This window comes from Chinchilla lanigera, unplaced genomic scaffold (genome assembly GCF_000276665.1).
Source record: "Chinchilla lanigera isolate Chin_1 unplaced genomic scaffold, ChiLan1.0 scaffold00082, whole genome shotgun sequence".
NCBI classification, from domain to species: Eukaryota; Metazoa; Chordata; class Mammalia; order Rodentia; family Chinchillidae; genus Chinchilla; species Chinchilla lanigera.
Window position 1 is genome coordinate 5,500,803 of NW_004955483.1, and position 16,147 is coordinate 5,516,949.

At 39.5% G+C, this 16,147-nt stretch overlaps 1 protein-coding gene across 3 annotated transcripts in view; it reads right to left on the bottom strand.

The window, feature by feature from the left end:
* Cdkal1 (CDK5 regulatory subunit associated protein 1-like 1) overlaps window positions 1-16,147 on the bottom strand; it is a 594,324-nt gene that overhangs the window by 102,055 nt on the left and 476,122 nt on the right. For all 3 annotated transcript variants that reach the window (XM_005403380.1, XM_013503828.1, XM_005403381.2), the window contains exon 12: window positions 9,916-9,978. In XM_005403380.1, the coding sequence (XP_005403437.1) occupies window positions 9,916-9,978 (63 nt within the window). The remainder of the gene's footprint in view (window positions 1-9,915; window positions 9,979-16,147) is intronic.

A 16,147-nucleotide genomic window follows, 5' to 3' on the forward strand; every position in this document is an offset into this window, starting at 1 on the left:
TGAACAATAAAGACTTTAGTAATAAACAGCTTTAAAATGATTCTCTCTCAAAACCTAAATTAAATTAGAGCTTTTTGTTTTATGTATAATAGCTAATAATACTTTCCAGTAATTAAAAATGTAATAGTCTCATTTCTTACCCACGTGTCTACCACATAGTGCCAGACAAATCCAAAAGAACTTGAGACTTTAAAACACCTTTACTTTTACTTGATACCGGTTCATTTGAGAAGTATCAAAAATGGAAAGTATGAACAAACATTACAAGAAGTTGACTTGTTTGTCTCAGACGCTGAAACGTTCTAGTTTCCCCATTTCAAGAGAACAGTGTTGATGTACACATTTACAAAGTGCTACAGGAGCAGAGCGTAGCAGTGTATGCTTGCAGCCCCAGCTACTTGCGAGGCTGCAGCAGGAGGGGCAGGGGGGTCCAGGAGTTGGGGACCAGCCTGGTCAACAGGGTGAGACTTCTTGTCATCTAGCAGCAACAACAAAAAGTGCCATAAAGGGTAACTATAATCAGGTTTTCTCAGTCTTGAAACAACAACAACAAAACTTAGGAAATGAGTTATGGGCTGATAGAAATACTTATGTTTCAGTATTCTTTGTAGAGAAAATCCTGGAAATTGTTTCGTGCAACTCAGAATCTGTATCGAAGTTTTGTGATCATCTGGGAATGGCGCACAGATCGGGCCTTTCAGGCACTGTTAATAATGTGCTGAGGAAGATAAAGGCCAGGCCCTGGGAGTCCCTTCCACAAACAGCATAGGCCCACACTCCACCAATCACAAGGCTCCCGACAGCCCTAAACTCTGAGCAGTAGAGCCAGGAGGAGAAAAAGCAGTAATAATTTCCTCATTTCTCCAGCGGATGCCTGTATGACTTTTTAAAAGCATCATTAGCATTAATGTTGCTGCATATATCTAAATAAAAACAAGTTCAGCCACAAAGAACTCATTATATTTTATGACAAAATGTACTATGAGAAAGTGTACCTTTTGGGGGCAGGGGCTGAAAATTCTTCTTTCTTGAAAATATCATATGAACACCTTTAATGTTAATGGCAAAGTGTCTTTTAGTGTAATAAAATTTCCTAAAAATATGATCAGCATTCATAGTATTTCTTGATCATTTCAACCCTAACCCTGTGTACATTAAAAGAAAGGCAGGTTTGAAAATCGCTTCTCACTCCACTCCATTGTGGATACTATTTTCCCTTTCTTAGATGGGCCGAAAGTTTCCCAAATGAAATGTCTAACACACATGCAGCTAACATTGCTGGAATAAAACCAAGACACACAGTTAAATATGGATTTCAAATACATGATGAATTTGAGATAAATGATGAACTTTTGAATTTTAAAAAATTTGAATTTCAGACAACTGAAAGAACATTTTTAGTGTGCTACATGGGATATACTTACACTAAAAAATAGTCACTGTTTATCTGAAATTCAAATTTGATTGGGTGTCTTGTATTTGTATTTGCTAACCCTGGCAGCCCTGCATGTATCTGGCCTAACACTTCCTGTGGGCGGTGTGTCAGCCATGCTGTCATCCTCGTTGGGATGAGAAAAGTTCTTCCACGGTGGTGCACACTGTCAGGCAGACACAGAAGAGAACAGGTGACGGGGCAGGTGACACCATAAAGAAAAAAAAGCGACTGGTGCCTGTAGCGCTGACAGAGGACAAGCGGTCACCTTTGGCTGGTGGCAGGAAGATGCGAGCAGCCGGGGATGGGTGGACCCCATTCAGGCTCGTGGCCCAATGCAGCTCTTCCTTGTCCCATTGCTAGGTTTCCCCTCATGACAGTGAACTTCCGGGGAAGTAAATGAACAACAGTGGAAACTGAGACACTTTCAGTTTGAGAAATAATTTGAACATACAAGAACTGCCATATTTATGAAGAGTTTCTGGGGGTTCATTCTTTAAATCAGTACTTTCATACTGAAGGTTAGCGAAGAATTTGATTGCAACCTTTGATTTCCCTCTACTGACATTCAGAGGTGTGCTTCAGTGGGGAGGGACAAGGCAGAGAATATCCCATTAAACAGGGCATTCCTAAACAATGACCTGGGAGACTTTCCAACTTCTGCATCAGGACCCTATTTCCCCATAAAAGGAAGTCGCAAAGTTAACTTATTTTCTTCCAAGATACTAAAACTTCCTAGCTTCCCAACTTCAAGCAAAGGGCATGTACTTCAAAAGTGCTGTGAACGCTAACTGTAATCATGCCTTCTTAATCTTGCACAAAAACCCTACAATGAGTTACTATCCATGGAAAAACTTTGAATTGACTTTTCTTTGTAAACAGAACTTTTGGAGTTGTTTTGTGCAGCTCAGAATTCGTACTGAGAGTGGTCGTCAACTCAGACGGCTGGCTTTGAATCGCCTGTGGTTTGGGTCCTGAGGAACTGCAATCCTTTGTTTGGGACCACTGTGTTGCCAATCCAACAGCCCTAATCCCCCAAGGTGGGGGGGGGGTGAGGAGGAAAGCAAATTGGACGGGTTCTGTTAGCAGCTGGGTGTCTACCTCATGCCCACCTGAAATGCTGTTTCCTTTGCTCCATGCTGATAGTGAGTGAATTGGACAGCGGAACTTGTATACTCTGTCTCTCATTCTTAATGTTAGTGTTTAGATCTGAAATAGTTCCCAAAGCCTCTGTGTTTGGAAGGTGACTGGACTATGGGGGCTTACAGCTGACTTGCTAGGAGGTGAGGTCTGGCCGGAAGAGGCGGGTCACTGTAGGTGTGACCTGGAAGTGTTTATCTCCCTTCCTGGCTCCTCCCTTGAGTCGGCTTCCAGGCTCTTCTTATGTGAGCACCTTTCCTTTGCCAGGCCCTCCCACCATGCCTTCCAAGCCTGCAGCCACTCAACTCTGGACTAAAAATGTGAGCCAAAATAAACCTCTTCTCTTTTATGTTGTGAGTATTGGATATTGTGTCCAAGTGATGACAAAGTGACTGAGATACCTTCTCACGTATTTAGGCTTCAATTTGGGTCAAGAGAGGTGGGTAACAGGCTCATTTTGACCCTGAAAGTTGTACGTGTCAATCCACCTCTTACCAGAAATCTGACATTGTGGATTTTCAGCTATTTGTAGCAAAGAGGTCATGAGCATGGATTCCAGAGTGAGACTGTGCTGTAACTTATCAAGTGTACTACCTTGGGCACTTAACCTCTCTATGCCTAAATTTACTCTTATATAATATAAGGAATAACAGGAGCATACGCTTTACAGCATTGGTATAATGGTTAAAGGAGTTCTAGGAACACAAAAAGCGTTGAGAAAACTGCCTATTGCATGGTGGGCTTTCTCTTTTCTTTATGTAGTGCTAGTGACTGCACCCAGAGCATTCCCACTGATTCTAGCCATTTTTTTATTCTTTGAGATGGGGTTTTGCTACATTGCCCATGCTAGGTTCAAACCTGTGATCCTCCTGTCTCAGCCTCCCAAAGTGCTAGGACTGCAGACATGTGCCCCTACGCCCAGCTATATGGAAGTCTTTAAATGACTGCTTTATTAAATCATCACCATTTCGTAAAAGTCTGCTGGATTTCTTTCTCATTGTCAGTCTTCAGGGTAAGTGGCAAAGCAGAATTTTGGCATCTATAGATCCCTGGATAGATAATTTCAACAACATAAAAATCTCTGCTGTTTGTATATACCTTCACACTACCCATTCTTGCAGTTACTATAACAGAATAAACTAAACCAACATATATAAAATAAAGTCTACCCTTTAAAACAATAACACATTAAAAGGAAGAGGGAAAAATACACTAGTACAATATTAAAGTTAGAATCAACAAACATGATCTGCTACCCAACCTAAGCCACAAGGGTTAAAACGAGGAAAACGGTTTTGGATCAGATTGGCATAGACGAGTAAGCGAGGAGTGGCTGGAGAAGCCTGGGCTGAAGGAGGAAATGGCGGAGCCATGTCTGCATGTCTGGCAATGATCAGGAGTCCTCCTTGAGAAGGAAGGTATGTTAGTAACCAAAGGCACTTATTGTATACCAAAAGAGCTCCTCACTGTGTCTTACTTTGAGGCTGGTTATTCATTGGGTTGTGGAGTGGAGCTGAGCAAATGGATTCAGTACTTCCTGAAGTATTTACTTGCCTGTATTCCAAGGCCATAACCTGAGCATGGTTTTTGTATGAGGATATGTGTCAATGTGATAAGGAAACTCAGTTAGTTAGACATCTATCCAATTGTTCTTGATATTTAGCAACATCTCTAAAATTACTTTTCAAACATTTTTTATCTGCCAAAGATGGGAAATAGAGTTAAGTGCACAAATGGCTTTGGGCAATCTGCTGCAGAGACTGTTTTAAGCGTGGCATAAACATGCCAAATCAATAACTTGTTTCTTTATCTGCACGTGCCATGAAAATCTGGCTATCATAGAGTGCCGGATCCATTAAAAACTGAATTTGCTATTTCCAGACAGCAGATAGCTCAAAGCTCACCAGGGCCAGCAGGCAAGACTCCAGATTCACATCTCCTTCTCTAGAACAACTCAAAGCACTCTCTTGCTACATTATGTGATGAAGTCTTGACAATCCTGTGGCTGCCTCAGGCTGCAATCAGATGGCCACTGTTCTTCACACAGACAGAGCTGGGTGAAGTGACTTTTGCCAAGCAAAGTCACTGAACAGATCTGCTTAATGGAGAAATGTAAACCAATCAATTACTTCTGAAATGAAACTGCCCCCTCTTGCTTATGAGGTATGAGAGAGGTTATTTATGAAACTTGATGTCACACAGACTCTTTAGGCAAGAAAGAATGATAGTATAACCTGAGAGTTTTGATGTAGATTTTTGCTGTATGCTTCGGCTCAAAGAGGCAGAAAATATTATTTTACATCTTATATAATATTTCATTGTAAATTGCAAGCCATGAATCCTACATGTACCTGTATGAGCAGTTCTTCAGGCAGTCTTAGGAAGTGTGGATTATGAAAATGCATATCCATCTTTTTTGTACAGTTAACACAGTTAAAATTAATTGTATTGATACATTACTTATAATTATTCCACTTGTTATGTCTAGAGAAGGCTTTCCTTAAGATAAAATATAACAATTATCAAAGACTAACATTTTTACAGTATCTAATTACAAGTACGTAATTTGGGGTAATACCAGTTCTACTTCTTCCTCTTTTCTTTTCATGCACATCTGTTGTCTACTACCTGACTACCCACATATGTCCAACCATTCTTCTATTTTTGAATCCAACAATTCTCTACAGCAATACTTCATTTATTCAGACCTTATTAAGCACAGCCAGCTGTTGCTAAGAGTTCTCAAGATAAGTACAATTTGTTCCTAAAATACCAATGTTTTCAAATAGTATATATACATCTCTACTATTTTTAAACAGAACATCTGTTTCTTGATGTAAATTAATCCCAATTATTTTACCCTGGGACTACTAAAATGTATTGGGAGATCTGGGTTTGGGGTTCTAAATTAAGTGGGCTTGGGCAGCTGCACGTTTAGAGTTCCTCTGTTAATGACCTGCAGGTTTTACAGCCTGGCCTTGCTTTCATTTGGTTTGCTGTCACTTCTTGCTGGAGCTCTGAATTCTTGAAGCAATAACCACCTTCTTTTTAACTGCTGCTGCAGTTGGCTGTGGTTTGGGCAACCAGCCATCTCTGTTTGTGAAACCTGATTTGAACAAAAGAATGGACTGCTGGTGATGAGGGACTGAAGGAATAGTGGGGGTGGGGATTAAGGAGTCATTAGAACAGTCGGGTCCAGTTGGCTTTCACGAAAAGTCTTAAGCTGTCCTTTAGATCGTCCAATTGCTGCACAAAGATCACTGGCTGAGAAAAACACTTATGTTTGTTTTCTTCCTACTCATGGGCAAACTTATGAATTGGGTCTACCAGAGCTGATGTTTACACATTACAATTTGTTTACAGTTTAGCTGACATGTCTATGTATGTAGAAAAATTATTAGCATAATTGTATTCACCTAAAGAAGAAAAGCCCACTTCACCAACATAGGACTATATAACAATGTTTCTTCTTCAGTCATTTATGTCTATATTGTTAATATAACAAGTTACTAAAGAAATGAGAAGCTCCTTTCACAAAATACAGAAATTATAATAGTGACAAGTTGTTAAAGACTCATTTTTAATAGTAGAGTAGATATTAATTTACTCAGATTAACTGTGCTTAGGAACTTATTCGACTTTGCAGATGTTAAAAACTGTTATAGTCCTAAACAGAACCTTCTTTTTCCTTCCAAACATTTTCATATTTTATAATAAGTTTTTACATTGGCAGATTATAAGTATCTGTGACAAGCTAATAAACCTAGATTTCCCCCCGAACATATACCTTGTAAAATCTAACAAGTAAAAAGAAAAAGATACCTTTCTTTATGTGCCTAATAATATTTTCTTTAGGCCAAGGACATGCCATCCATGATAATTTGCCTGGCTTTAATACAAATGTTCTAATTATAGTTTATGCTAATTTACCTGTGACTTATCCAAAGGGAAAACTCAAACTCAGGCTGACATTCTATGACCTAAAAGGTCTCTGGCCTTGTAACCCTCCCTGGTAGTCAGTGTGGTATGTTTTCAGAAAATACAAGCTATGTTTATTATTTATTAAAATAACAGAATTGCATACAATACAATCAGATCATCAGCTATTTTGGATTATCTTTATAATGTTCCCTTTCTTAGGGTAGATCAACAGGAATTAGCTTTGGTCCAGTCTTTTTGTCCCAAAGCCTTTTTATATAAGTCCTTTTAATTTTTTTAAAAATTACAAGAATTCCTACCAACAACTTTTAAAAAGTTCACATGGAACTAGAGACAACAGTCCCAAGTGAAATTCTTTCAGTCTTTTTCAGCAACCTTCTAAGACTCATTTTGGGCGCACACTTTGCTTGGAGGTTTATTTGCTTTTTGCAACAGCATTGAAGAGAAAACCAACTGACCATTTACAACCTAAACAATGGCTTCAGGGTATGATTAAGAAATGCACCTGGCCTCACTCAAACAACACGTTTGCTTAACCTGGTGACTTTCCTGTGTCTGGGGTCAGGCAGGAGCAATCTTTGTTGGGAGGAGGAAAGAAGACTAAATATAACTGACTCACTGAGAACAAAACAGTCGTACTAACTGCCCTTTGTAATTACAACTGTTTTAACAGGTTCCAGTGGGCAAGGCTGTCGTTTAAGTGACCACTATAATTTGGGATGAAATCCCAGGAAATTATGCCAACATTAGAACAGGCGTTTCATTTCTGTGTTTGCTCAGCATAACTGACCCACTGAAATGCTGAGTGCTCCTTCTTTGGTATAAATGTAGGTCAAGGGGAAAATTAACACTAGAAAGAATTTAGCCAGAAAAGAAAAGAATATCAGAATGTTTATCCCTAGCAACAAGCCATAGCTTATTTTACTTTTGCATCTTTTTTATTAAGGAAAATTTCAATCTTAGATAAAAATATACAAAGGAACGAACCACAGAAACCCATCACTCAGTTTTGATAATCACCAACACATGCTACATCTTGCTTTACCATACCCTCTGCACTCCCCTCTTTGAATTTTTTTGAAGGAAAATCCTAGACAGCTGATATTTTATTTTACTTAAGATTTCACTTATAATGTACGTGTATATTTTTCTAAAGTTCACTCCAGAAATCTTATTGAGCTTGCGCTGTTTAAGCCAATTTTACCTACATTTTATAAAACTTTTTACAAGAAGACCTGTCTGCCTAGAAAATTAATTTGCTTGAGTATAATTGGGTGATTAAAATGACAAAGTAACATGAAACATAACCCTCCATTATTTAATTATGGGGGGTTGTAGTCTTCTAAGATCCAGAATACAATGCCTGTTACTTTATCCCTGTGGTTCTAATCTTTGCACACATTCCAATCAACAAGAGACAAAACTGGAAGTAACATGGGTAGATTTGCCTGGATGAAGTTTAGGAAAATGGGAGGAGGATGCTACCGGTCCAGGAGCTGCCTAGAATGAAAGTTTCCCCTTTCCTTCACTATGCATATGCAGAATAAAACAGAAAGCCAACAGACCAAACCTTAGGAGCTTCAGAAATCACTCATCAAGCAGTGTAGCTCCTTCCAATACTTTATTACTCATCTTAAAGCAAAGATCAAAAGGAACTTCATCTAGCATTTATATTCAATTCTTCATTTACTGATGACTAATTTGTAGGGGAATGAAATCTTCACAAGAGAAGCCAAAGTAATCTGAGGTGACTTTGATACAGAGCCATGAGGATATGAAGAGGAAGCTGGAAGGAGGTGCAAATGGCTAAGTTCCATTAAGTGTTCTAATAAAAGAATAATGGAATTTCCCTTGACTTGTGAATTTTAAAATTTGCTAGAAGTGCGCAAAATTTAGACAAGCCAGGCAAAACCTTTGATTTGTCATAGCTTTTTGTTGTTGTTAAATGCTGGCTTTAGCCACTACTGCGCTTACGTTAATTACACTGCTTCATCTAAAAAAAAGTGTAACATTCCCATGGAAATCTGGCCAATCTCATTCCCTTTCCTGTGTGTTACTTAGCATGCACCTTCCGGCGGCATTGTGAGACACTCCAGGCTCTCTCAATCTCTTTTTAATTCCTTTATTCTGCAAAGTGAGTGATTTAGCTTGAAAAACTAACTTGAAATAATTTTTAGTGCAGTATTTCATATCACAAGGAACATAAGTGATCACATGGAGAATACCTCTTTTATAAATCTTCTGGTGCTTCAGTCCATTGGTTATTTTAGAAACACTAGAAATTACTCAAATTCCTTAACTTCCATGAACAACTGGCACCATTTTTCTCCCCTGAATCCAGACATCTCTGTATTCTCAGCTGAGGAAAGTAGTTTTCACACTAGTTATTTTGGCTAGTTAAAAAATCCCCACCACATGTCTGCCTGTACATTCATAGATAAAGATGTAAGTTTATATTAGCATTTCAACTGTGCAAATTTTGTTTGCTTGTGAAATCACCTCGAATTAACAGATTTATTGGAACCTTACATGGCATAGAAATTTTCCATAAGTCTCAGAAATCTTGAAATCTATTTTCTCATGAAGATGTGGAAATGTTAAGTATTTCTTAAAAATGGCTCTAAATGTGTGTTTCTTTTTATAGAAGTCTTACAAATATATGGTGAAATACTTACAAGTGAAGATATGTCTGAGAATTTTTCAAAGAGCGTTGGAGAATGTACGGTATAAAATAAAACAAGAATGGCTGTGAGTTTTCATAAAGTAGTAGAATGGGCCCACAGGAGCCATTCTACTCTGTCTTCTGTTCAGTAAAACCTTTGCTAGTTAATATTTCAGATACAATGCTATGTACTGTAAAGATTATTTATTTGGCAAAATAACCATCAGAGCAAAAGAATCAAGATTTGTAGTCAATATTTCAACTGTTCTTACCGATCCAAACACCTACTTTACTATTTACAGTGTTTGAAAAGAAAAAACAAAACCAACTCAAAACGACAACTTTAACAACCACTCCCAAGTCTTGAGCTTTTAGTGACCGCATGTAACTTTTTTTGGGAGGTACTAGGGATAGAACATATGAACTCATACATACTAGACAAGTGCTCTGCCACAAAGCTATAACCCCAGCCCCCTGAAACTAGCTTTTAATGTGAGTAAGATATAACCACCTTAATTACAAATTTTCTATTTTCAAGGGTTGAAAAATTAAAATTAAAATATAAATTAATCAGTAAATGTACTTTAAAATCACCACATATTGATTAAAACTGCTATACATACAGGAAGATATTAGTTTAGAAGACATCTAACTAAATACTAGTCCTATAAGGTTTTGTAATGAAAATACTAATCATCATCAAAAACTAAGACCCAATATATGAATAGAATGTTTCTCTTACCTTGTGATCATATGGATTGTAAGAATGAAATATCTGAGACAGATCTTTTGTCCTTTGCTTTTTCTGTGGAAGAAAAACAAAACACTTGAGTTGATAGCTGGTAAAATGCAGTGAATGTGTACACTCAAAAACTGGTTATAGTAAAAGACACATTGCCATTAATCACCCTCACAATACTCTTTCACTTCAGATAGACTTATGATCAAACATAGGCACGATAAAAAATATGGTGAGCACTGCTGCTCAGTGCCATCCAACAGAAAGACAGGCTTGTAAAAACATTACAGTGTGTCTTCACCCGCCTTATTCACTGAGTCTGGCACTGTGTGGCTTCTGGATCTTCACCCAAGACAAAATAACCATGAAAGGTGTGTGGGTTTGGAGCTTATTTTGCAAGGGGAACAATATCTAATACACGACACACATTTTATTAGATTACTTATGATAGTCACCCAAAGAATGATATACAAAAGAGTGCAGGAAACCTGTCTACACAGTGTAGACCAAGAATCCAGCTAAGGGCCCGGATCCCATGATATTATACTGCATGAGTCCAGCTTAAGACCTAGGGCTCACAACAATGCCTCCCACGAGACCATCTGGAGGCCCCAAGCCCATAACAATATCTCATGCAGGCCTGTTTCATGGATCTGCGCTGGGAGGGCCCAAAGGTCAGTGGTGGAATCTAGGAATTCTGTGCCAGCAGGATGAAGGATCTATGCTAGCAGGCTGAGGGATCTGCACTGGGGCCAGGAAGCAATGCTCAAAGTAAGAACAGAGCTCCCCCAAAAAGTACCACAGCCATCCTCAGCAACAGTGAGGTCCCGAGCTCCTCCAATGGTGAAGACAGCTGAGTTCCCATCAGGAAAGCCAACGCAGCAAGCTTCTTCAGGAGACTGAGCTGTGCACCTTCTTCTCCTCTGAAGGCAGGAAGCGGTGCTCAGAGTGAGGACCAGAGCTCCCTCAAAGGGAACCGAAGCTATTCTCAGTGCCAGCAAGGTCCTGAGCTCCTCAGAGGATGAGAACAACCATGTTCATCAGGAAAGCCAGCATGAAAAGCTCCTCCAACAGAACCAACAGCTCCTTGGAGCCTCTACCATCTCCCAGCAGCCTTTCTCCACCCCCAGCAGTCTTGCCTCTCCTTCTCCAGTTCTGCCTCTTATGCTGCTGGCAACAGTCCCCAGGTGGGCCTCCCACACCCAGCACCATGCTTACTCAGTTCAGCTGGGGATTATAAGCTGACCACCAGCTGTCACTACACTACAAAAGGTAAATGTTTTGAATCAATTCAGGACACTGAGGTAGTCACAACAGCACAACTAAAGACATTCAGGAAAGACTTCCAGAAGTACTTCAGAAAGTGTCAAGAGTGATGGGATAAGCGTGTTCAAAGCGAAGAGGAGTACAGTGGTACCTTGCTTCACAGATGCTTTTGTTTGCAAACAATTTGGTTCACAAACAGAAGCACTTGGGAAAATTTTGGTTTTGTTTGTCAACTCTACACTAGGTAACGAACAGGGCCACAGCCATGTTTCTCACACAAACACAACGGTCTACTGTCTTTTCCAAAATTGTAGAACAAATTAAGTTCATGAACCGAGGTAGCACTGCATTTTGAGGGGGATTAATGGCAATCAATGTGGCTTTTATTGTAGTAAGTTTTTTTCAAGTAGATATTCACCAACTTTTTGTACATGTATCTACAGAAAGATATTATTTATTTAGCATGGTTGAGTGCAGATAAAAACCAAGTCACTTGGTGGTTATGCAGATCATTGTCACGGCACAGCGAGGCAACTTCTTCCTAGGAGGATTATAAAGCAAACTACGTAGTATCAAAAACTCTATTTCAAAATGCAGAGCTCAGACACTAACATGAAAAGACTCAGTACACATTTAGGGCATTTTCGATATTACTATTATACCAGTTGCTGTTACTCAGAGCTGGCACTGACGTGCATGTATTTATGCAAGCCCTTCAAGCTCCTGGGCATAGCTGGCTTGAGCCTGCAGCTGTGAGGACACCTTTGTTGTGTCACTGCTACATGCACCATGTGCCTTGCGTGATGTGTTCTATACACAGTGGGCACTCATTAAATACTGGTTGAATTAGTGGCTTGTTTTCTATCCACTGTGATCTGTCCCCTCCCCACCCCATCACTATGAACAATTTTGTGTATGGCTCCAAATCTTCCAGGTACACACACGCACACAACTGATTATTACTTTGAAAGAAAGGCACTATTCTGAGATAGATAAGAAGCGCCTGACTCTCTTGGCTTTTTTCTTATGACAGGAAGGGCACTGTTTGGCCAAGAGTTATCAAGCCCTCATCCCTGTTTCTTTTGCTCCTGCTCTGTCCCTCACCCAAGGATGGATGAGGACAGCTTGCCTTTGTGTCCTCCCAGGTTGCTTCATGGCTGCTCTCTAGGCTACTCTAAGAGGAGATGTACCTCAGCTGTAGCTGTGGACACCTCTCACACTCCCGCTGCTCCAGATGCTGCCACCTCTTTAAAGAAACACTGGGAAAAAAGCCCTAATGAATCAGAGATCAGGGAAGGATCCAGGCCCATCATTAACATTCCCAACCTCCCCAAGCCCTAATAAGCTGTGATGAAAACTTAGCCCCCTGAATATTCCCTGGTTTCAGTTCTGCCATTTTTCATGAAGATATAACAGTTTTCAATCAACAGCTGGCTTCCCCCTGATATTTGTTTGAACCACTGCTGCCCGAACAGCTGGATCATCTAGGATATTCTGGATCTGCATGGGCCAATCACAGGCCTGCACTTAGATCAATCAAGCAGGCCTGAATCTGAACCAATCAGAGGGTTACACATGGACCAATCACTGGCCTGTACCAGTTACACAAGCCCTGTTCCTGCTCTATGTCTTGGGTTGGTCTAGGAGAGCTCCCTCTGGTATACCAACACCCTGTGGTGTCACATAGATCCTGTTAGAATAAAGATTTGCTCCAATGGTCCAGCAAATCTGTTCATGATATAGTTCTCTGGTAGCATGGGCTTGGAAGATCCTCTAAATCTACTCAGGATTCCTATCCTGAGTAGTGAAGACAGAGAGGCCCTTTGAAAGAAAGATCAATAAATACTAGGAGCTATTATCCCTGAAAAGCTCCAGAGACCAACAGCCAATGAAGATCAGCAACGGAGAGCAGCAACCGTCCCAGTTGATTGATGGTGTGTAACATAAGTCAGTGTCGAACTGCAGATGTGATCGATGGTGTCCAGCATTAAACTGGTGTTCACTGGTGGTATCAGGGATGCTCGCAGAGCTGCATGTTGCTGATTCCCGATTTCTGTCTGAATCAAGGAAAGGCTCCTTTGACTGATGGGTAACAATTCTATATATATTGTTTGGAATTTTACTTTTTTCTGCTTTATACTTATCCTTGCCAAACTTCATGCTTCTGTAAACAGATCTGCGAGCCCTGAGAGTTTTCAAATCTAAAAACTTTAGAAATCCAAACTTTTTCTATGACTCATTTTGATTTTTTAATACAATGACAGTCTTTGCACAAATATTCTTGCCAGCCTGACAGTTTGCATTGCTTTAAAAGATAAATTACACAAGCACAGGTGCAGGATCAAATAGTGTGTATGCTTATTACCTCGGAAGATGGACACTACTCCAATTTGCCCTCACACCCAGAGTGAACAGGAGGAGGAAACTGCCACTTAAGCTGTAAATTCTTAGGAATGTTTCTCTTCCATTTAAAGGTTAGAACATTTCTAAATTTACAGAACAGATGAAACCTTTTTAGAATAGAACATTTTCTCAGCAGCTGATTACAGAATTTATTTACTATAATTAGTTTTTGTCCACCATAGAATTAGTCCAGTACTTCATCTTAAAATCCTGTCATACAAGTGGTCTGTTTGTTCTTAACATTGTTCCTGTCTTGCTTTTGGATCTACTGGGTTTCTTCTGTCTTCACTTCAATGAATCTTTCCCCGGAATCCATGTAGCCCAGGGGAGCATTGCTTACCTATTCCAATGTCCTCAGGGACATGTCTCATACCCTCCTCAATGCCGGAGACCTTAGGGGATCCCCTGGCTTGGGTTTATATAATTCTGTACCTGCTTAGCTAGGCAGTTGCATAGGATGATAGCTAGGATCTTGTGTTAAAGTCACTTGGATACAATCCCAGTTTTTTCAATGACCAATTTCTCTATTTTAGAACTATCTTTGCAGTCACAATCCCACTGGCAGTCTATAAAATCAAGTGGTCCTGTTGTCACATGGTGAGCCTCAGACTGAATGTCATCTCCTCCTGTGGTTCTGCTGAAATTCCTACGTATTCTGTTCTCCTGTGAGTGATGCTTCTAACCATCTGTTTTTTTCTTTTTTGGTACCAGGAATCGAACTCAGGACCTTGTGCTTGCCAGGCAGGCACTTGTGCCCCTGAGCTATATCCCCGGCCACTAACTCTGCTTTTCCCTGGAGAGTAGAGATGCATCTTGAAAATGACTGGAAATAGTTTCCTTGGTTAAAGAAACTTTAGTCTTGTAAGCCTTGGATTCTGTTTTGAATAAGTCACTTGACCATCAAAGTTTTCATTAGCTTATAATTTTTTATTTCCTTTCCTTACACCTACTTAGTTGGCTTACACTTCAATCAGCAGAAAAATGATGAATGCTAACACTTTCTTTTGTAGGAGACTTGATATAACACACTGGAGAAAAAAAAATTTTTTTCCCAGAAAGGAAATTATGCTAGAGAAGATGAAATTTTAGGCAGTAAATCAATATTCACCTTAGGAAGTGTTCCAAGGATTCATCAGTTTCAGAAATGTTGAACTATAAGCTTGAATTGGCAGGTGGATAAGGAATATTCAGAATGTGCTTTCTGTGAACTTTTTATGTGGGTTTTGATTTTATGTCTATATTTTGACATATTTTTCTAGGTTTTTGTTCTCTGTTTTTCCTTTTTGTTTTTGAGATTGAACCCAGGTCCTTGCATATAATACGCATGTGTTCTACCACAAATTGACACCCCCCAGTCCTACACATGCCTTTTCTCGTAAGCTACTTCTGATAATTTTGGGAGGGAAGGAAGTGGGGTGTAAGTGAGTAAATATGCAGATTAGCCCCTAATGAAGCTTGAAGGGAGCCAAAGCCCTTTTTCTGAAAATAAATTTGTTATATACAAATACAGAGAAGTCTTAGCTATGTATGTTAAAGGTTATATATATTCATTTGGTTTTCTAAAAATTATTGTTACTGTTCCTCTGAAGGCAGTTATAGGCCCAGTGATATATCATCTGGAATCCAGAACAAGGGCTGGCAAATTATGACTGATCTAGCCCGATTCCTATTTTTGCAAATAAAGTTTTATTAAAACACAACTGTATTCAGTCATTTATGTTATTATCTGACTGCTTTCATGTTACTGCAGCAGACCTGAGAAGTTACAACACAGACCACATGGCCTTCAAACACTGTGTTATCATCTGCTCTGATCACCCTTTTTATAGAAAATATAGTTACCCCTGATCTGGACTTCTAGACTTTGTATCCTTGACCATACCTGCTTCAGCCAGTAGTCCCTTAACCTCAAAGCAAATGAACAATTAACTACCCAGCAAAGTCCCTGCTTCTTCTACTTGCTCAGTGAGGACAGCTGAATCATAACTTATATACTGACACACCGGGATGTACAGAGGAGGCACTAGAATAATTAATTAGCTACCATTATTTGTACAGTGCATTCTTTGTACAGGTACATAATATTGCAAGTTGATTTCCAGACAATCTGAAATAAATATGACCCTTCACAGCCTTATGGATTCATTCTGCAATGGCTGACCACAGAATCTCTGAGAAGAGATCCTTTATTAAGTCCTAAAACTAAAGTCATGTAGAAGGGTTCATGTAAAAGCAACTGCGGCAAGGCCATTAATAGTGGTAAGCCAGCTTCTTGTATAGGCAATGTTACAGCCACTACTCTGCAAAACATGTTGAGCTTTGCTATCAGCAATTTTAACTGAAACCAAAAGCTGGGCCAAAAACGGAATAATTAGGTATTTTCCTATTGCATCATAGTGCATGTCTAAATTATCTCCCACTTTTCAGCCTGTTAAAACAAACATCTCAGTCATGCAACTGCCTGTTAGTTCTCCAAGTGTTTAAAAAGTAAACATGTTGAACAAGTTGTGTGACGAACTTGGAATGAGGGTGGTCAAAGTACAGTGAGTGCAGCAAACATTTCTCC